Source organism: Eublepharis macularius, chromosome 4 (genome assembly GCF_028583425.1).
Source record: "Eublepharis macularius isolate TG4126 chromosome 4, MPM_Emac_v1.0, whole genome shotgun sequence".
Lineage (NCBI taxonomy): Eukaryota > Metazoa > Chordata > Lepidosauria > Squamata > Eublepharidae > Eublepharis > Eublepharis macularius.
The window spans coordinates 120126954-120149494 of record NC_072793.1 but is presented as its reverse complement, the minus strand read 5'-3'; the positions used below and the strand labels follow the sequence as shown (position 1 = coordinate 120149494).

The 22541-nt window shown below is 42.9% G+C and overlaps 1 protein-coding gene across 1 annotated transcript in view; it reads right to left on the bottom strand.

Annotated features, from left to right (window-relative positions):
* The window catches only part of COL7A1 (collagen type VII alpha 1 chain), a 199897-nt gene that overhangs the window by 50575 nt on the left and 126781 nt on the right, over nt 1-22541 (bottom strand). The window contains 19 exon segments of the mRNA XM_054976386.1: nt 2349-2429; nt 4808-4843; nt 4972-5007; nt 5694-5774; nt 6016-6057; nt 6168-6194; nt 6829-6873; nt 6958-7029; nt 7562-7606; nt 7706-7741; nt 8467-8547; nt 9921-9956; nt 10381-10440; nt 16517-16588; nt 16858-16890; nt 17383-17409; nt 18927-18962; nt 20234-20278; nt 21446-21481. Coding sequence (XP_054832361.1) covers nt 2349-2429; nt 4808-4843; nt 4972-5007; nt 5694-5774; nt 6016-6057; nt 6168-6194; nt 6829-6873; nt 6958-7029; nt 7562-7606; nt 7706-7741; nt 8467-8547; nt 9921-9956; nt 10381-10440; nt 16517-16588; nt 16858-16890; nt 17383-17409; nt 18927-18962; nt 20234-20278; nt 21446-21481 — 927 coding nt within the window.

Sequence of the window (22541 nt, the reverse complement as noted above, 5' to 3'; positions counted from 1 at the left end):
GACACGAGCGATGTTGCCATGGGAGGAGTCCTATGGCAGGAGGGGGAGGATGGGAAAATGCACCCCTGCACTTATGTGTCCAAGAAATTTTCTGAGGCCGAAAGGAACTGGGCGGTGTGGGATAAGGAGGTGGCAGAGGTCAAACTGGCCCTAAATACGTGGAGGCACTGGCTGGAGGGGGATAAAATGCCGTTTGAGGTATGGATTGACCATAGAAATCTGGAGGAGTTGCAAGAGCCTCGCAGACTGGGAGCCAAGCAATTGCGGTGGGCAGAGTTTTTCTCACGATTCAACTTTGTGATTAAACATTTCCCTGGGAAGTCAAATTTCCTGGCAGATGCGCTGTTCTGCCTTCCCCAACACAACAGCCAGAGGGAGGAAATGGTCGACACAACGTTTCTCTCTGCCCAGTTGGGAGGGGCTGTGATTACCAGAAACCAAGTGGCCAAATTGAACCGCCTGCCTCCCTCTCCCCCTCCCGGAGTGGGAAAAGAAAATTAAGGCGGAACTGGAAAAGGAGGGGGAGGAAAATCGGCCAGAGGACTTAGAGAAGGGGGCAAATGATTGTTGGTATAAGAACAACAAACTGTATATCCCACAGGGTCTACGGGGAGAGATTAAAACACTGTCATGATACCAAGTTGGCCAGGCATCTGGGTTATTTAAAAACACTGCACTTAATACAAAGACAGTTCTGGTGGCCAGGAATACAGAAGGATGTGTCACAATATGTATCCACGTGTCAGACCTGTTTAATGGGCAAAAAGAGGGGGGGAACCTCCAGGACTACTACAATCTCTGGAAACCCCACCCCGACCCTAGTCTGTAGTATCCATGGACTTCATCATTGACCTCCCGCCGAGTAAGGGGAAAACAGTGATTTGGGTGGTGGTGGATTTGTTTTCCAAACAAGACCATTTCGTTCAGTGCTCTAAGTTGCCAACAGCCAAAAAGTTGGCCACATTGTTCATGCAGCATGTAGTAAGACTCCATTCATTCTAGGACAAGGTAATATCAGATCGGGGCCCACAATTCAATGCCAAGTTTTGGCGGGAGCTGATGGAAGTAACAGGCATGACTCAAGGGTTGAGTTCAGCATATCATCACAAAACTGACGGGCAATCCAGAAGGGTTAATCAAGTCCTGGAGCAATTTTTAAGGTGCTACATTAATTATCAACAAGATAATTGGACTGATTTCCTGGCGTTTGCAGAATATTGTTACAACAATAGCATTCATAGCTCTATGGGAGCATCCCCATTCAAGATCACACAGGGCTTTGAAGGTAAACTCTTGCTGTTTGTGAAAGACCCCCGCCTAGGAGTGGGAGGGGATCTCAGTACTTGGTGGAACACTATCATAGAACAGTGGAATCTAATAACAAAAACCCTGGAAAGAGCCAAACAGGATTACAAAAAGCATGCAGACCGTAAACGCTCCCCCCTCTGGGATCTGAAATCTGGAGTGGTATGATTGGTTGATGACTGAGAGTGTGGGCAGAGTGAATGCAGTTTTAGGCTGAGAGTGGAGAGAAAATATTTAGTTAGGGCAAGTGAGGCAAGCTGTGTGCAGCCTTAGCATGTTTAAGCATTTCTAAGAAAAATATTGAGTTTGGTATTAGTAGGCAAGCTGTGTGCAGCCTGAGTATTTTTAAGCAGTTCTGAGAGAAACATTGAGTCAGGGGAAAGCAGGCAAGCTGTGTGCAGCCTGAGGTTGTTTATGTTGTCTGAGAGAAATATAATCTGTGTGGAAGCCTGAACAGTGTGTTTGTGAAAGAACATTCAATCAGGAGAAAGCAGGCAAACTGTGTGTGCGTCTGAGAAAAGGTCCTACTTGTAACTGAGAGAGAAATTAATATCAAAAGCAGGCAAACTGTGCGTGAAGTCTGAGAGAAGATCTGTGTGACTGGGTTTAAGTAAAGTAACTTTAAGAACTGAGAACCAGCCAGCATGAGATATTCAATAGTATCACTATTCTATTAAGATATTCCAAGGCCCATGGTGACTCACTGAAATGCATGGATTTAAATTGAAGTAACATTGCATGAGATTGTACGGCCACAGAGTTCAGTGAAAATCAAAACAAGGATGTTTTTAATCAACCTTACATGGTCTCATAAATGCTATCATCATTTGTCCTATTTTATATTTTTTTATTCTTTAGGACCAAAATAGCAACAACCATGAATTTATTGTGGACATTAATAACCTACAAAATAAGCACTCAGATCACTATGTGCATTATCTTGGCAACAGCTCCTCAGAACACATGATTCTGTGTTCTAAAGCAGTGTTATCATGGTTTAACTATAGCTACTGGCTGCGTCTTTCATCAAGCCTTTGACTTACCCTTTGTCCTGCAGGCCCAATTTGCCCAGGCTTTCCATCTATTCCATTCCGACCATCCAGTCCTGGAGGACCTCGATCACCCTAAAAGAGAATTGGAAAGCTTAATGTATGTTCATACTTTGAGCTCTATATCTGACGTAATCACTTGCGAGCTGGACAGCAGAGTGCATATTCCAAAATCCACTGCGATGACTATAATCCCTATACTTCCTCTGACAAATCCAGAGTTCCTGTCAGGGGTGAATTGAGTAACTGATACATTTCTGGACCAGAAGAATCCAAATAGACCTCTTGCCTCTTTGGACCTTTCCATGTTATGTAATGATTGGGAATGGGAGTATAAGGAACCTCAGAGCTTTATAGATCTCACTGATTCATTATGAATTTTTCCTAATTTTCACAAACTTTCCCGAATCTTTGTATATTTCTTTTAGTCTTAAAAAGGTTAAAAGGTTAGTGGTCACAGTGTTATGGATGCTCCATTCAAACCCTAAACAGTCCCTTCCTCCTTCTGAGAGGGTAAAGGGACCTGGCAACCCTAAAGGAAGTGACTTGTCTTAAGAATCATTCCTATGTAGGTCTGCTTAGGAGTAAGTCCACATTGTGCCAAGGGGTTACTCTCAGGAAAGTGACCTTAGACTTGCAACCTTCTCCTCTGGGCTCTAGCTCACAAATTAAGACAAGTCTTGGTGAGGCCTTCCTTCTTCACACGTTCTGAGAAACCACTTTTCTCTCATAGCGGCAGCAGAAGTCCCATAAACACTATGGATCAAAGGCCCATGAAAGGCTAAGCAGGCATTTAAAGCAGTTTTTTTTCTCACAGGGTAGAGGGGTTAATATTTCTCTTTCTGCAAGCACATTCCAAGTAAAATGGCAGTCTCCCTATCCCAGCAAAGGGCATGAAATTTGCAAAGATCTATAAATCTCCCCACCCAGAGAACTCAAAAATTGTTTAGTAGAGTGATGGTAGTTGTGCTCTTACACAGGGGATTGTGAGCTATGCATTTCCTGGACTCAGCAGCAATGGGCTGTGTGCCTCACTGGCCATTTTCACACAGCTCCCCGCTGCTCATAACAACCTGGAATATCGCAAAAAAACCGCGGAAGATCGCGTTTTCTCGCGCAAGATTTGCGCGACGTCATGTGACGTTATGCAAATCTCGCACAAGAAAACGCGATCTTCCGTGTTTTTTTCATGATATTCCGGGTTGTTACGAGCAGCGGGGAGCTGTGTGGAAACGGCCACTGTCAATCCTGGGGAACTATCACAATGAGGTTTTTTAATCTTTACTCCAAATGTACCCTCAAGTATGCCTTGGGAAACATTAACACAGCATATCAGTTGACATGATCAAGAATCGGATGTAAGTGATTAAGGTTGACAAGGGGTGAGAGAGCACAGCTTTATCGGCTGCCCAGCAACAGGTCAATGGGCAGATCCCCCCCTTCCCCAGCTTCAACTACATGGAGTTATGTGCTGCAAAGACACTTGGCTAGAAAAGAAAAAAAAATCAACCCAGCCTTCTGCACTAGTGTAATAAAAACTCTGATCCAAGAAAAAGCAATCATTCTGAACACTCTAGTCATACTTGAGAACTTGAAATTTCATGTTTGAAATAACAATTCTGTAGACTAGCAAAATCAACAATTCTCTTTCACCACCCATTTAAAGTCCCAAGCCCCTTTTCTGAATTACGTATCCCTGAAATGATATTTCAACAAAATATCACTAGTCCTATAATAACTCTCAAGCTGACCATCATTTTTACCACATATGCTGCCAAAGGAAAATTCTAAAATAACTGATGCAACCCAGATAACTTTTGCTTCTTGGAACCACTTTTTGTTTAAAATGTTAAACAATACTGTGTAGATTAATGGATACAAACTCCCCAATAAGTCTGGCAGGTTCCTCATTTACCCAGTCATGATGACTTAAGGTGGTGCTACAGTCATTCATGACAGATAAGGAGAGGCAGACTGGCAATCAGTCTTTCAATAGCAATATTTCTTTATAGATTTAGCTAATAATTATATCAAAGAATATACAAAAGAATTGAGTAGCAGCCCTACAAAGAAAGTTCCTTCCAGTTGTTCCACACCCACTCTTCTTCCTCATGTTCCCCCCTCTATCCAGCTTCTCCTTCCTCTTCTACTCTCTTCAGCTCCTTCTTCTTCAACTGTCACCAACTGACTTTATCTCCTTTGCCCTTTTCTAGCATTCTATGCCCTCCCCTTTATTTGCTTAGCATTCTGTGATCTCATAAAGTAGAAGTTTGCTTCATCGGAAAGCCAAAGTTCTCTAGGATGCCAAATCTGGCTTTAAATCAAGGGGGAAATCATTACATAAATACAGACGCGTATAGAAATTCAGAGGGTTTCTACGGTTCTAGCCATAGTATTACCCTTCATTCCACAACCTCTTTTGACTTGGGAAAAAAAGTTCAGAACTCTCTTACCTTTTCTCCCACAGGGCCTCGATCTCCAGGGTCACCCTGCAAAGGAGAACAGATGAGCACATAATTGATTTATGAATGCATATGTAGGACTTGACACAAAGTTCCTCAGGAGGCACAGGTGCAATAGGGCATCTTTCTCCCAAGGCAGAAAAGAAAAGACTCACACGAACACCAGGGGGACCTCTAGGACCTTCAATTCCCTGCAAGAAGAAGAAAGAGATCTCGGCAGTAAGATTATGAGGAGAGAGAAGATGATCCCTGCTTCCCATGCTGACATTCTTATCCCATTTTTAGGCCACCTGATCTCCTCATTCACTATTCTGAGTGGGGCACTAATGTGTGTCAAATAGTGGTATATAGGCACAGTTATTATTGTCATCATTACTATTACTACTATTACTACTACTAGTACTGTCAGGCTTTGTAATCAAGATAAAAAGTTTTTCCCATAAATGCTCTTTCCATCCTAGCAATTCCTCTGCCCAGCTCCATCTTTACAGCATGATAAAAACACTTGGCTCACATCTACTGTTCCCTAATAAGGCAACATCTGCATCTGAAGGCACCCACCATTGCCATGGTAAATTACTATTTATTCTTTTTGTTTATTCCTTTCTATCCACAGGTTACTCAAAGTGATATATAGAGAAAACAATAAATAAATCATAAATAGACTATAAGATGAAATAAAACAATTAAAATTTCAAACGCCTGTCCTCCATCCACCACATTCATCATGTTTTTCTTCATTGTCTACCTATGCCCTATTTTACATTTCTCTAGACTTTGTGAGGTGACTTGATGGCACATAACACACAAAGACTTTGTTTGGTGTAGCCTGAATCTTTTTCCTTGCCCTCCTATAATCTGACAAAATGGTACCCACCCGTTCTCCAGCTGGGCCAGGTAACCCAGTTTCTCCTCTTACGCCTTTCATCCCATCCTCTCCAGGGTCTCCTGGGTCTCCCTGGTAAGGAAATAGTCAAGCAACTCATTAGAAAAGTTGTCAGTGCCAACTGCTCATGAACTAATACCTATCACAAACAATTCCTGCAGTACGTGCTGAGTGAATGATTTTTTTCAACCACCATTTTGTTGCAAACACAACTGCTGTGCCTTCCTGTCTCACAAGAAGAATTCTGGTTCAGGGATTCCAGTATTCCAAAAGCCCCCATTGGGTGGATGCAGGGATCTCAAAACATGCTTACCTTCTCGCCTTTCTGTCCTCCTACTCCAGCTCCTACACTGACCTATGGAGCAGAAAGAGGTGGGTTGGAGGGAGTAGAAACAGCAAGGCAGACTTGCAGGATCAAAGCAACAAAAATAGTCCCAGGACTGGGAAGTAAAATATGGAACTTACTGTCTGGCCTGGTGGTCCTGGCAGCCCCTACAGGAAGGAAGGAAGGGAAGGAGGAAGGAAGAGAGACAAAGATTAAAAAACCAAATGATTTAATACCATCTTGGATGCATTTCATGCAAGATCAAAGGGGAAAGGTGTACACTTCCTAATCAAAGACAATGTCCTCAATGCACACAATATGAAGAAGACATCCAAACACCTCTTCCAGGGATTATTAGAAATTCTGGAGATAGACTGCTTTCCTAGAGACTAGATGTCAAAACCCAGAATCATCCGGAAGAATATTTAATGCCCCATTGTCAGACACAACTTCATCAGCATAACATAGAGAACAATAATTTTACCCACAGAGCCAGGAATATTTGGGATATAAACACAATAGATAGTGCCATGAATTACAGTCAGTCCCCAAAGGGCACTACTTGGAAGTATGAGGCATTCCCTCTCATGTCTGTCTTGCAATTAAAAGTGTGGCTGGGAAAGAGTGGACTACATTAAAATTCAGTGTTTACTTTCAGCTGTTCATTCTGATCTAGAATACAGGATGATCTAAGTCTTTGCGGCAAGATCCCATCTGACATGCTTTAAACTGGGTGGGAACAGCACTCAGCAGGAAAAAGGTTCTTTCCAAAAGATTGGGGAAAATGACGCTGCTACTTACCGGATCCCCTCGTTCACCCTTAGTGCCTGGAGCTCCAGGGCTACCCTGCAAAAACAAGAAACAAGATGGTAAATATACAAGTTGGTCGCTGGTGCTGCGGCAGTTGGGGGGAAAGAAACATTATCTTACATTTCTTCCATCTTCACCAGGATCCCCCTGGTCCCCCTTCTCACCAAGGAGCCCTCGGTTTCCTGGCAGACCCTATGGTGAAAAAAAGAAGAAAAAAAAAGAAAAAAAAAGAAACTGCTATCAGTACCAGTCCTTCATAGGACAATGTTAGGTACAGGCTTATGGGAATGGGTAAACTGGGATGGAGGTGGATGCTTGAACATACATTCGAGCAAGACTAGAGCCCTAACTCAATGAAGGTAGGAAGTATACTGTCTTTACTGAAAGGAAAACAACATTTTCCACGATTGCCCCCAAACAAGAATGGTCAGTATATCATCACATACTGGACCCTCTCCCTGGGAATACCCATGAGTACTAATATTTCAAGCTAAGCCTAGGCAAGAAGTGTAAACGAGGGAAAATTCCACATGAGCTACTCTGCAGATTCAAAGCACTGGTTCAGAAAACAGAATGTTTTACCTGAGGAAACGATAACAGTCATTCTAGTTAACCATCTCACTCTCTGTGCTTACAAGATGCTGCAGATATTCCCCACAACTCTTCTGAGTTCCTTTTCTCGCACCATATATCAGTTTTGGGGTGGTGCTCCCATTCTACTTACCCTTGGACCTCTTTCTCCAAGTTTGCCAGGTGGACCTGGCTCACCCTTGAGTGAGAAAAAAGGGAAATGAGAGACTGGTGACTAAAAGTAAAAACACAAACGTTAGAGAGAGTAAGAAAGTGAGACTGAGAGGCTGTTACTTACCAAGATCCCTTCTTCACCTTTGTCACCTTTTTCACCCTAGAACCAAAAAATCCATAGTGAAGAATTAATCATCTCATTACTTTCAAAATACAACCACAACCAGTCCTGTGTTTTAAATTACAGTACTTCAAATGTATCTCTGTAAATATCATATACCTTTGGAATCTTATGCAGCCAGTCAGAATCCCCAAACAAGTCTACATGCTACAAGCTTATCCTTATAATATCTTTCATCTACCTATGATACTTGAGGGACCAGCTACCCTCCTATGAACAGTAGGAAAGCCAGTTTGGTGTAGTAGTTAAGACAGCGGGACTCTAATCTGGAGAACCGGGTGTGATTCCCCACTCCTCCACTTGAAGCCAGCTGGGTGACCTTGGGTGAGTCACAGCTTCTAGGAGCTCTCTCAGCCCCACCCACCTAACAGGGTGTTTGTTGTTGGGATAATAATGACATACTTTGTAAACAGCTCTGAGTGGGCATTAAGTTGTCCTGAAGGGCGGTATATAAATCAAATGTTATTGTTATATTACCTAAACCCATGAAAAGGAATCGGACTCTCAAGAGTTATCACAGCATACTGATGGAAGAATCTTGAAAAACACATAAACATCATGCCTATTCTGGCTATAATTGCCCTATCTTTGAAGAAATGGCTTACCCACCTACAGGTATACATTCTGCTGCTAACAACATTGCATTTGCCTTGCCAGCCCATGCTGTCTACAACATGAGAGACAATCCCTTTTCTCATACTTACCTCTTTCCCTCGCAGGCCACCTGGTCCAGGAGGCCCTGCTCTCCCTGGCTCTCCTCTCTCACCTGGTTCTCCAGGGTCACCCTAAGTAAGGGAAAGAGATGTAAGAACATTATATTCCTCCCAACAAAGCAAGATCTTCAATCAGGCCAAAACCACAGATCATCATATGCATACATGCACCTGGGGAGACTTTGTGTGTATCCAAATCCTCACCCAAGGTGCAGTTAAAACCTGACATAACTTGGGACTATGATACTTGAGGGACCAGATCAGCTACCCTATGAAGAGTAGGGGTCAGGCAAGTCCCTCTATTGCCTAACAGTATGAACAATGACTTTTCAGTCGTGATGCCCCGTTACCTTCTCATAGATGCTTATGAGCTGTCCACATTGCTTGCATTTAGGCCCCAAGATAAGATTTTCAGGGCTAATTTTCCAGGGTTTTTATAGACTGGTCTGTTTCTCCTGTTTTTACTAATCTTTGATGTTATTGGTTTTTATCTGGCTTTTTTGCTTGTTTGTGGCGTTTGTGCATTATTTTATAGTTTTGCTCTTCCAAAGTAAAAAAATTACCTAGAAATTTTCTAAATAAATAGAACAAATAGATATTATGTAAGGTCCATTATCAGAGAACCAGAATTGTATAGTGGGCAGAGTACTGGACATGAACTGGAAAGACTAATATTCAGACACATTGCCAGCAATAAACTCACTGGGAGACCTTAAGCCTGTTGCTCTGTCAGGACTGTGTTGAGAAAAAAAATAGGGAGAAGCCTCCTGCTGTTTCTAATCAACCCTCTATCATTTGGCAGATGTAGACGTAGTCAGTTCTCCCTCACTGGCTACAGTTATGCTTGTGGACTTGGTGTACACAGGCTGGGTTGGAATTATGGAGAATGCACGACAAGTACCCCATAAAATAGAAAAGACAGTGTGCCCTTCCCACAAACCTAGATGAGAAAGGGAATGTCTGAAACCACTCCTGTCTTTTGATAGGAACTTTACTCCTTTACAACAGGAGCGCCTAGATGCCTGTGTTCTGCAGAGCAAGCAGGACCAGAACTGGGAGGATCTTTCCCCAAGATAACACGTTAGCTAACCTGAATAACTTTGCCTGTTTGGAACAAGTGAGAGGAGTAACCATGTTCATTATACCCTTCACCAACAATGGGGAAATTCCAATGTACATTGCCCTGAACTCCCTTAAGGATATAAATGTAATGATAAATAAATGTCCCCAAAGCTTGAGTCTTTTTTTGACTTGAGATGCCCAGCTTGGCTGAACCAGGATCACTTATTGTGGAGGACACGATGAGCAACCTGGATTCCTAGAAATCTGTGCAAATAGAAATTAGCTCTCATTCCTAGCAAACATAACCATTCAGTCCCCACCCAGCCAGTTCAGAACCCCTATTCCTATCCTTATGCTTCCTTCAATGAATGCAAAGTAGTTACCTTTGGTCCAGTTTTTCCAGTGAGGCCAACAACCCCCTAGTTATGAGGAGGGAAGAGACAGATGATTAATATGATTCTGTGTCACTCAAGGAAAGCAGAGGCTCCTAAAGCTATCCTACAAGAGAGGGGAACAGAACTGATGCAACATCCCATATTCTTCATATCTGCTGGTTGGGAGCCAAACCACTATAACCGACATGGGTCAGGCTACTGAACCAAATCATTACCAAAACTCGCGCGAGAAAACGCAATATTTTGCGTTTTCCCTGCAAGATGGCACGACGTTCCGGAGGCAGGTAAGCCGTCTGGAAACAGCCCAGGCCAAGCTACCAGCCTCCCATCAAAGAGCACAAACTAACAGATCCCTGCTCCTTGGAGCAAAGAGAGAAATCAACACAGCTCACAGGAAACAAAGTGTAGTGAGCTAGTTCTAGACCCAGGAAATGAGAATACAACTCACTCTGTCCCCTTGTTCTCCTTTTGGTCCAAGTATGCCAGGGAGACTTAATCCAGGAGACCCCTAAGAGGAAAGCAAAACCAATTCAAAATAAGGGATGTGATGTATTGTCCTGTACATGGTCACTGATGTCACACTTTTACTTTGAAATCAGACTCACATACTGAGATGATTCAAAATCTGCCACTCTTTAAAAGGACCAAATTATTATTACAGCAGAAATCAGAGGTAGAATTTAGTTAAAATCTTGCTTAACAGAATCCAGCTCTCCACAGATGGATGAAGGCTGTAATTTCCACTCACCTCAAAACCAACCACTACCAAGCCTGTCACAAAAGCAAAGACGAAATTCTATGTTATCTTCCAGCATTATCCTACAATTTGATCTATGGCAGGTGATCAGATACAGAGGTTGTCCCCCTCTTCAAAAGTAATGAATACATATGTAACCACTCCAAGAATACCTTCTAATCCACTACGGAGAAGAATCCCTCATGATGAGTCTAATATTTCAGTCCCACTGCAAATTAGAGGAGGAGCTGTGGTTTACGGGTAGAGCAACAAGCTTCCCCAAGCTACAGATAGTCTCAGCAGGAAATGTTTAAACACCTTCTGGAAGGAAAAAGTCAAAATGACATTTCCCCCCTTTTTGTCTTCTAAATAACAGAGGTTGGAAGTGGGAAAATGCCCTCCCAACTGGAATGAGTGGGAGGGGTCATGGTGCAGTGGTAGAGCATCTGTTTGGCATGTAAAAGATCCGGGGTTCACTTCCCAGCATCTCCAGTTTATTTATTTACTTTATTTATACCCCACTTTTCTCACTAGAGGGGACTCAAAAGTGGCTTATAATATTCTTGCCTTTTCCATTTTATCCTGATAATCCTGTGAGGTAGGTTAGGCTAATTTGTGTGACTGGCTCAAGGTCACCCAGCAAGCATCCATGGCAGAATGGGGATTCAAACCTGGGTCTCCCAGATCCTAGACTAACAATCTAACCACTAGGCTATGCTGGCACTCATGATCAGGTAGTAGGAGATGTGAAAAATGTTTGTCTGAGACTCTGGAGCACTGCTACTAGTCTGTACACAGTACTGACCTTGTTAGATCAGTGGTCAATATAAGGTAACTTCATATCCTACTAGTTGAATAAGCAGATCATATACAAATGAGCTTCTAGATTCCATTGGAGGCAGACCCTGATTCACGGTTTGCAAAGCTGAGGTGTGCACTGAAAAAATTTACAATTCAGTTTTGGATCTAGGTGTTCTAAACTATGTACCATTATTGTTTTTCTTTGGCTCAGATCTCATCTGTTTATTTCCCCCCCTCCCCCGCCCATTATCATGAGTTTCAGACCCATTCTTTGCAATGAGAGCTTCCAAGCTCTTTAGGGCAGCTGTTTTTGCAGTTAGTGGCACCAAAATTGCACAGCACACAGTCTAAACTATCAAAGCATTGCGCTTGAGTGCACAAAGCTTGGGAAAGGCATCAAGACAAGTGCTGAATGGCTGTACAAACTGTTTTTTTCAAGGTGAGAGGTAACAAGGCTTAACCAAAAACTGCATCAACCATTAGTCCCCCTACTACACTAAACCACTGACCTACTGAGTTTTTCCTCAAGCACAATAACACAACAATGGACTCCACAGAAGATGAGTGTTGGTGGGTTGGCGCACACTACGGCAGGAAACTGACTGGCAAAGGGATAGTGATGGTGAAGTGGCTCCCAACAGGAAAGGACTTCAACCAGTAGAGCAGTGACACTTAAAATAATCCTGCTTCATGTCCACTTTTTTCTTTTTTTATAGCACCAATTAATTTTTTACCATTGGATTCTGCTGTTGCGTGTTGCTGTTATGTTTCCTTGTGCTTTGTAGTTTTGGTTCCCACAATGAGGTGTGCATCCAAATCCTTTCTTTTGATGCTCAGTGTTCCGCTACAAAATGGGGCGTTCTCACCACCAATTTTCTCCACTGCCCAAGTGCAGGCAGGCAGGCAGGCAGGCAGGCAGGCAGATTGTCTGAAGCCCCACTCCCCGCCCAAACAAACCTAAGTTTTCCCCATAAGTTTTCCTTTTACTGTGGAGACAGGCAGGATTGTTTTTGAAAGGGCAGAGTTAGGTATATGTTTGCTATATGACTCAGAAAAAAAGAGAACTCTGAAAGACTATGGAAGCAATTCTTAACAGGTCTACTCAGATATAAGTCCCATGTTATTCAATAGTGCTTATTCTTTGGGAAGTGTCTTTAGAATTGCAGCCTATGATTGAAAAGTCTGCACATTCCCCTTTCAAATGTTTCCAAAGCTAATAGGCAGGGAAGGGGTCTCCCCTTGTAAGAACTTGATTGGCAGGGAGACAATACCATTTCCTGGCAAAAAAAGCAGCATTCATGCACACTGTGCTCATGGCCCCTTCCAGCCATCAGAGTTAATTAATAATGTAACGACTTTTTCCCCTTGGGATCCGATTGGTGAATGCTGTTCAGGAAAAGAAGAAATAATACAGGGAAGAGGATATAAGGGAAAGTGAGGTACCCCTCCACAAGTCCTTATAGGTTCCCTACTGTGCAATCAGACTCAGCCTGGCCAAGCAACTGGGCCTGGCTGTGTAACTGGCACTGCACAATTCAGCCACAGTTTTCCCAGGGAAAGTCAGCCAGTCAGAAGGAAGGAGGGAAATACTAGGGGCAGGTAGGTTGGCTGGTGGATGGGGAGAAGAGAAGGAAGCAGGAAAAGAGACCATGAAGGTTTTCAGGGAAGGCAAAGAGGAAATAGTGTGGGAGGGGAAATGAGATATCCACCACTCCTCGTGGGTCCTGTACTTGTTGTTTTCTAATTCTATAATCCACATGGAGTCTCAATTTGAAAGACTATAAACGAAAAACTGGGAATCAAACTGTTTCCCAATCTATGGTCCCCAATAATCCTAGACAACAGTAATCTGGATGGAAAATGATACTTTCCAATATGCAGATGGCAAGAAATCCTCATGGTGAGTCCGATGTTTTGTTCCTCTCTAGTGGCGTAAGGTATCCTTGGATGGGATGCTGAGCAGCTACACCATCCTGGTGAGGATGAAGAACTGTTGTGGGAGGACCAGCTGATGTAAACATCTGCCAAAAGCAACTTTAGCAGAAGCATATGTATCTAACATGTAATACCTCAAAAAGGAAGGGTAAATGTCCATTAGCTGCTCTACAGAGCACCTCTGGGATAGCATTTGTAGAAAAGGCAGCTGAAGTTGCAGCCCCTCTGATGTAACAGTGTCAAGACAGCCAGATGGCTTTGAACATATGCCAGGAATATGTATGCCTTGATCCACCTGGCAATGGTAGATTTAGAAACGTCCCTCCCTCCACCCTCTCCACAATGCTAGTGGAACTGAAAGATATGAAAAGTGCATTTGAGGTCTGAAATGGAGGTATACATCTGACCATGTGGGACTGATTTTCTGTAACCCTCTCTAGTGAAGGCATTTCAGATGGTTTCATACATTTGGTATTAGTTCTTGAAGCCAGAAAAAGAGGTTGTGGTTGACTGGAGAAGTGAATAAGTCCAGTTAGACTCCCATTGTAGAGTGCCATTTCTCATAATAACCAGCAGATGGTGGTAGCATATCATACTTGTTGGTCTCATGTTGCTCTCCTTGAGGAGAGGGCAATTGAAAACCCCTCTGCAAATGACCCATTCCCCTGGTCAATGCCCTGAGGTCTTGAGAGGAATTTGCAGAATCAACCAATGATGGGGATGAGAATGCTAGACCCTTTGTATGCCTGCCAGGGCATCTTTATAGCATATGGGAGACCTTCTTAGATCAGGAGGAATCTGAACACTGCCTCTCACAGTGCCCACTTCTCCCTTTCTGCCTCTCACAGTGCCTCCCACTTCTCCCTTTCAGATTTCTCCTGCTGCTGAGTGGGAAATTGCCAAGTACAAATCCCTGTGGGCTGGGAGTCACTTGTGAAGTGAAAGAATTAGGTGGCGGAACAGGCCTCCTGGTGCAAAGCATGGAAGCGCTCCCAGGGCCTGTGCAATGACATCACTCCTGAGGGTGATGTTGTTGCGCCATGCTGGGAGCACACCCAGGAGGCCTGTTCCCTTGCCTTTTCTCCTCACCAGCTGGGTGAGTGGCAGCAGGAGGGCAGAGGCTGGGAGCATGGGACCTGGCAGCCCTAATTATCAAAAGCCCTACTTGGTAATGGGTAAGAGGAGTAATCCAGAGGAGGAGGTAAGGTTGCCAGGTCCCCTTACCCCCTGGCAAGAGGGAGGGGGTGGGCCAGGAGAGGGTAGGAAAATCTTTGCGAGCACACTATGAGCACGTGTGCTCCTGGAGCTGATGTCACTTCCTGCAATGATGTCATCATGCAGGCTGCAGGAGAGCACCTGTGCTTTGCACTGGACTGATTCTTAAAGAATGTTCTTCTGCTCCTCTGAGAGCAGAACCACAAGTGACAAAAGGCACAGATTGGACACTTGTCTGCTTCCCTCAAGTTTTGATGGGAAATGTAGGCAGCTTGGCGGAATGTTGGACAAGTGACAGTTGAAAAGTCCATTGGACAGCAGTCGGAGAGCCAAGCTGGAAGACCAGGACGCCTACATTTCCCATCAAAACTTGAGGGAAGCAGACAAGTGTCCAATCTGTGCGTTTTGTCACTTGTGGTTCTGCTCTGAGAGATAGACCATGGTCCTAGCTGTGTCTGTTGTGCTCCTAAGGAGGAGAATGATCTAGGACAGAATAAGGCAGTGCTTCTAGGAACTGGTGCTGATATTGGCTGGAGATTAAGTTTTGGACATCTAGCAGAAACTGGTGCTGGGAGGGTGACCAGATAAGAAGGTTGTCTAAGCAGGGATAAACATAAATGCATTGAAGGAAAAGATGTGCTACCACAGCCAAAGAAGAGAAGGAAATAAACAATAGTGCAATCAGAAAAGAAATTTTATTTCACTCAAAAATCCCTACAGGCTATACACACACATCTTCGTTAGGGGATCAACAACAACATATACAAAACCAGATTTTTTTTAAAAAAAACTTTCAATATTGATTGTTATTATTGAGTCAATAATGATTATGGAAAGTGCCATCGAGTCATAGTTGACTTATGGTTTCCCCTGCTGGGGCTTTCAAGGCAAGAGACTAATAGACGTTAGTCTGCATATCTTTGGGACTGTCCCTCCTTGTATGTTCCCCAGAGGGCATTACGCTCTGCAGATCAACATCTGCTGGTGGTCCCTGGCCCCCAAGGATATTCGCTTGTCCTCAACCAGGGACACAGCCTTTTCGACTCTGCCTCTCACCTGGTGGAACGCTCTCCCAGTTGAGACCCAGATCCTGCAGGATTTATTACAGTTCTGCTGGGCCTAAAAAATGGAGATGTTCTGCCAGGCCTATGAGAGTGGTTGAGGAACAGCCAAACTATCCTGTTGATTTTATTCTTTTGATTTGAACAGTTGCTTTTGTTTTAAATTGTGGTTTTTATGATGTTGTGACCCACCCTGAGGCAGAATATAAATTCAATTAAATAAATATTCAAGCATAAATATCACAGAAAATTAATATCACCAAAAAAAGCAGTTTCTCTCTAATTGGATCTGGAAGTCTTTGTAAAGTTCACTTACATGTGACCTGTGGATTAAGTCAGATGCTTAACTTATCCAAGGATACCCTCCTCCATTGATGGAAAAGCTTAATTTTAGTTGAAACTCAGTCTCTCTACACGAGACCTCTTACACGAGGATGCTCAAGTGAAGGGAGATGCAATGCTAACCGAGTCAGTTTCACCTCTTTGCAGAGCTGGTAAAATGCTCCTCAGAGAGTTTGGTAATTTCCTCTTCGCCTCCCTGACTGGGTGCTGAAATTAACATAGCCTTCTACAAGGTGAAGAGGAAATTAACAAACCCAAGGCGGAGTGCACTTTGCTGGCTCTGCAGAGAGGTGAAACTGACAGAACCATTGCCTCTGTCTTTTTAACTGTACTTCCCAGCTAGCATTGCATCTCCCTTCACTTGAGTGTCCTCATGTAAGAGGTCTCATATAGAGAGACTCTCAGATCCCAAAGGGGAAGGAAGCACAATTTTCATTCTGTAGTTTTGTAACCAGACTGCGCTTTCATTCTTTTACAATGTCAAAGATACTCACACGTTCTCCTTTGCTTCCAGGCTCTCCTCTGGATCCAGGTGGTCCCTCTGGTCCGACAGGACCTCTCTCCCCCTAGAAGAAACAGGATAACGTCATCAGTCCTGCACAGTGGCATGCCAAAGCACTGCTTGCTCTGCTTTTAATGGAGGATGAACATTGCTGCTTGCTAAGTTACTGCCAAATTCAGATATAAAATCATCAGAAACAAGAGATAAGATGGGGTTGGAAGCCTTTTCGCAAGGCAATTTTCCCCAAGAATATAGAGAGTGGAGTCATTCTTATGTGATATTGCTCATTCTGCAAATCTCTATTACAGGGCAGATTTGTTTCCATGAAATTACCTTGTCCCCTTTAATTCCAGAGATGCTGGAAGCCTAGAAAAGATAGACAAGGAGAGAAGATGCTGAGGTCTAGTCTGAGCAAACTGACAATGTCACCCAATTACAGGCTGTGTGGAAATACTTAAGGGAAAGTTCAGGAGGAAGGGATGATCAAGTTGTTCATTTGCTCTCTAACTGCCGAAGATGATGTAACAAGAATTTTCGCTATTCATGCCACGATCAAAGTACCCCACCCTCAGGAATTTAGCAGGGGCTGAATGTATACTTTCATACACGCAGGGCTGAATTACTTGACTGATGTGGAATATCTTGATTGCATCGACTAATTTGCAAGCAGCTGACTTATAGAGAAAACTGCCTTGAGAAGGAAAAAGTACATTAAATCTTCCTGGCCCAGGAATGATAAAGCAGGAAACAAAAAGCAAGAGTGGGCTTGAAAGAATTTTCTCAAGGCAATCCCCTCCCCCAAGAAAAAATACAGTAGCATTGTTATATTACATTCTTATTCAATGAAGGGGCACTTACTGGAGTTCCAGGTTCACCAGGCTCTCCCTGAAGAAGGAAAAGATATATGAAGGGTTAAAACAGTCCATGAAGATGATGGCAGTCATCTTGTCATTGATCCCTACTTGTGATATAAGGACATAAGAAATGCTCTGCTGGATCAGAGCAGTGGCCCATTTCATCAAGCATTCTGCCTCACACAGTGGCCAGCCAGTTCCTATGGAGAGCCAAAAACAGGGCATAGAAGCGAAGGTATTCTCCTGAAGTTGTCTCCTGGCACTGGTATTCTCAGATCTAGTGCCTCTGAATGTGGTGATTTCCTTTAGTCACCATGGCTACTAGCCACGGATAAACCTATCCTCCATGAATTTGTCCAATCCCTTTTTAAAGCTGTCTTTGCCTGTGGCCATCACGACATCCTCCAGTAGAAAATTTCACATCTGAATCACTCGTTGTGTAAAGAAATACTTCCTTTTGTCTGTTGTGAATCTGCTGCCCATCCTACCAGCGTCATCGGATGCCCCTGAATTCTACCATTTAATCTCATTAGCCAATCTACCACAAACTAGATATTACAACATCAGTCTCCATTTGTCATTAGTGTGTCTGTGGGGTTGGGGGGGGGGGGAGCAGCACCCCAATCTAATTACTCTCAAACATTTAAGAAGCTAAAAATTAACCCATGGACTCTATGTATATACTCTATGTATATAACTAGTGCATCGAAACAGTTAAATTCTTGATCTAAGGAAGCTCAAGAAACAGGATAGGTTTACTCTATTTAGCGTTGCCAACTTTTTGACTGGAAGAATTAGTTAGACTTTCAGAACATTGTAAGTCAAGACCATACAAGCCACATACAGACCACCAGACATATACAACAGTTCACCACGGGCTTAATAAATCTACTGCCTGTCTGACAGCAAAAAGGAGGGGGGGGGGCTGCTGTAATGCATCTGGCAAGTCATAATACATAATCTTCATTTGGCTTAGTATACTACAAATTGCTTAAGCCTCCTATAGGTATACTACTACTCTCACAATGCATAGCACGCATGCAAGTCAAAATATACCCTATTTGGGGGATGGAGTACTTTCCATCTGGGACTTCTCCATGGCTGCCTTCCCAACTAGTCACAGGGGCTCACAACTCAATAGATTTGCTGGCCCAATGAACAGAATGGGTATATGCAAATGAGCATTGCTGATTTGGAAAAAGGTTACCAGAACTAAAGTTAAAGTTCACAGCCCTTTCCTCTGAAACCCACATAGAGGCATCTAGGTTTATCCACCCAATGGTAGCCCCCAGGATGAAGGCTTTTTAAATGCACTCCAGTATGACTCAGGCCTTCAGGATGTGCACTCTACTTTATAGTCAACCTTCATTGTAATGAGGGTTAAGAATGGTGATGGCAGCCAAGAGCAGCACAGGCACATGGCTGTCAAATAAAATGTTACTTCTGTATAAAGAGAAACCACTGCTCCAATCTTCAGTCCTCTCCAGCCTCAAAAGCTCTTATCTGAAAGCACATTTTATGTATGGAAGTATATCAAAGAGAACTTGCCCTTTGTCCTCGGGAACCAGGTGGTCCTGGCAAGCCCTATTCCACAGATAAAAGAGAGAGGCATCCATCACAAACCAGGTGACTTTCATGAGTCTCATAATAGCATATATAAAAGAACAGAAACATCAGTCAACTTTAAGATGGGCCCTTTTTCTAAAAGCACCAAGGGAAAGTAGAGCCATGATATAATACCAAGACTCAAGTAGGGCTGAACCTTAGTCTTTTAAATTCTGTTTTCACTTTTGTTACTGTTGAAAAGACTTCCATGATTTGATGAATGCTCAGCAGCCCCCATGAAATTTCATCTGTTTCTTAGTGAGACTTCATCTGTTTCTTAGTACTGAGTTATTACGTATTGATGTTGGAATTTAGGTAGCATGCCACACTCACAACTAATCACACCTTAGACAGAGTTGTGCAACAGTTGGTTTTTCAGGCTATAGGGCATTTTGCATTCCCTGAGCAAGCCAATAGGAAAACATCTGAGCCTTGAAAACTCAGATGGGAACTGTGAAAGCCATGAGCTTATGTTAATTAATTTGGGAATATTTCATAACCCAAATGAAGTGAAAGCGGAATCCATTTATCTACTATATTTATAGTCTACCTTTCTCACTGATAATCATCTATTTCATGTCGTTAACAAAACTGTAGTTAATAAAACTGGCCTTTCCTGTAGTTAACAAAACTGAAAAATGGCCACATGATTGCCTTTGAGTAGTCTAATGACTTGGTATTACTAAGCATGTAACCTGTGGCTCCTTTAGAGATGTCCTGAATTCATGAATTGGGCAACATAAACAGAAAATCTAGAATCTTTGGTTATAACAAAACATTCAATACAGATTCAGAACTGGGAACCCAGAACTCTGTCAAGCAATTGCAAAGTGGCTGGGGAAGGATGTAGTTGGAAACACAGAAATGGCTGGTAAGGATTTCTTTCCCCATCCAAGTGGGTTTCTAGGCATGTGCTTGCCATTGTGTGCTCCCTCCATAATTTTGCAGTTATTCGTTAGATATTTAGTTCTAGTCTTTGGCATTGTATCCAAATGTTCAAATGCAGCCACAATCAGGGAAGGTTCAGGAATGTTCATCATCACCTCTTTTCCTTCCCTACTCCTTAGGTCACTATCAGCCTCTGAGCTACTCAACTGAAAAGGAGAAGGAAGTGAGGCAAATTCTGCTTTTACAAGTCACAAGGAATGCTGTTATCAGAGCCATCAGAAATTGGAGATGCTGGCTTCTGTCTAGATTCCGCAGAGTTATTACGTATTGATGTTGGAATTTAGGTAGCATGCCACACTCACATCTCTACCAGGAGGACCAGAACGGCCTGAAGGTCCTTGCTCTCCCTGAAACAACAAGAAAAACAGATTAGTTTAACAGGACCAGAACACATTCCTCCACGCAATGTATCTATTTAAAATATTTATATAGTACCTTCTAACTGAAATTGTCACTTAATTTAGATTATTTACAGTGCAAGCTATGCATAGTTACTGCAATCTAAGCCCACTGATGGCTTAAACTAGAGTAATTCTGCATATGGTAGAACTATCATTCAGTGCCTTTCCATGAAAATGCCTGAGGTGGTGTACAATAGAAGTAAAAACTATAAAATACTGAAGTACATAAATATGCACCAGTAATATAATGAAGGAGCAAAATATGCTGAATACATAAAAATATTAAAATCTTAATAAAATACTGTCAGCAATAAATCCAATTTCAGCAACTTCAACAAAATAGTTTCACCAGTACAACAGCTATTATAAGTGTAAGTGACACCAAGTGGTGATAAAAAAGTTTTTGCTAAATTAATGGGAATATAAAGCACAATAATTTTGGCAATAAATCTGAGCACAGCAATCAAGGCACAACACAATTAAAGAAAGCTAGCACGAATAAAAATGTTTTCACTTAGCACCTAAAATTAAGAAGACTAGATTGCCAGGCAAAGCCTATGGGAAGAGGGCTCTACAAGCAAGGCACCATTAAAAACCTCAGTTTCTGCCACCAAGTTCTGTATTCAGAAGGTGGGAACATACAGAACAGGATTTTAGATGTTAAACTTGGTTAATGGGCAGGTTAATATTGAAGAGGATGATCCAGGCAATGAAGCTCATATTCTCCACTGATGCTGAAAAACAACTTCCAAAGGAACCTTATCACAACCCAGGGTCCAACCTCCAAAAGAACTACAGGCACGTGAAGACAGTCACAACTATTAATCACAACTGTATCCCACTCTTTCTTTAAGGAGATCAAGGTAATTACATGGATATTTCTTTCTGTTTTAAATTGTCAGAACAAGTCTATGAGGTAGGTTAGGCTGAGAGATATTGACTAGTCCTGGAAAGTCAGTATTCCAAGTAGTCCAATGAGTAGGAATCTTAACCAAACTCCCCAGTGTCCAGTTTCAATTGTTAGACTACAAGAGCACACAAGCTTTCCCGGAGAAGGACACAGTTTGCCTATAATACAACTACATACAGATTAGATAATCTGAATCAAGGTACCTTCTCGCCTTCAGGGCCAGGTGATCCACGTTCTCCCTACAAGGGAAAAATAAGAAAAAAGTACATTGCATAGAGATTAAGATGCCCAGATGTTTTGAATAAAATGTTGTTTGACACCAGCCAATATTCATTCTCCTTTGTGGGGCTGCTTCCTTTAGAGAAGGCTGGGCTATGTGTTTTGCTTCCAAGATCACACTGCAACAATTCCAAGCTGTGCACACAGGCCTACTTCTAGTGCACATCTTACAGAACCCTCAACTCAAATCCAATGTTTCTGCTTTCAGAATGGATGTGAAGTTTGAATCCTAAGGAAAACACTAGGAACTCAGACAGTCATCACTTATATTACTAACGTATGATCAACAAACTGAAAACAGGAATTTAGAATGAGAGCTCTCACAATCATGAGTAACTACTGTCATAACTACTGTTGTCTATGAGAAAGCTACACCACATAAATTATCAACAATATTGAATTACTAGTAGTGTTATATGGTTGATGGTATTAACATTTGTTGCAAAGCAATAAACACCACTTGCAGTAACAGTACCTGCATACATGGCTAACAAGAAAAGGGCTGCAAGACCAGTCTGGATTTCTCTCACTATCTGTGCTGTTGCTCTCCTTCACTCATGATTCCCAGAGATCTTACAACACACGTTACATTTTACCTGTACTCTTTTATCTGTACCTTTTATGTATGGGAGCTCTGAGCATGTAGAAAGGCCCTTCTTCAGAAGCTCCTTGAGGATGGTTATTTCCAGAATAGGTCTACCTTTGGGCTGACTCATACATGCATATGACTGCAGCATTGCAATGACATACATGTGAGAAGGAATTCGGTTTCGTTTTCGCGGCCATGTCGGACGCTCCTCTCGGCAGGTCCAAGAAGAAGCAGCTGAGCCGCCTGGCCGGGCGGCTGATCTGCAAAGGTTAGCCCCCAGACTCTCAGGGAGGGAGTCTGAATCCGGGGCGCGGCGGGAAGAGCCCTCTGACAGATCGAGGCAGGGGGTAAATTGCCCATTTGTCCCTATGGAGGCCGGCAGACGAGCGCGGCACCCAGTGTGCTGCCGGGCCATGGAAAACGGCAAGGAA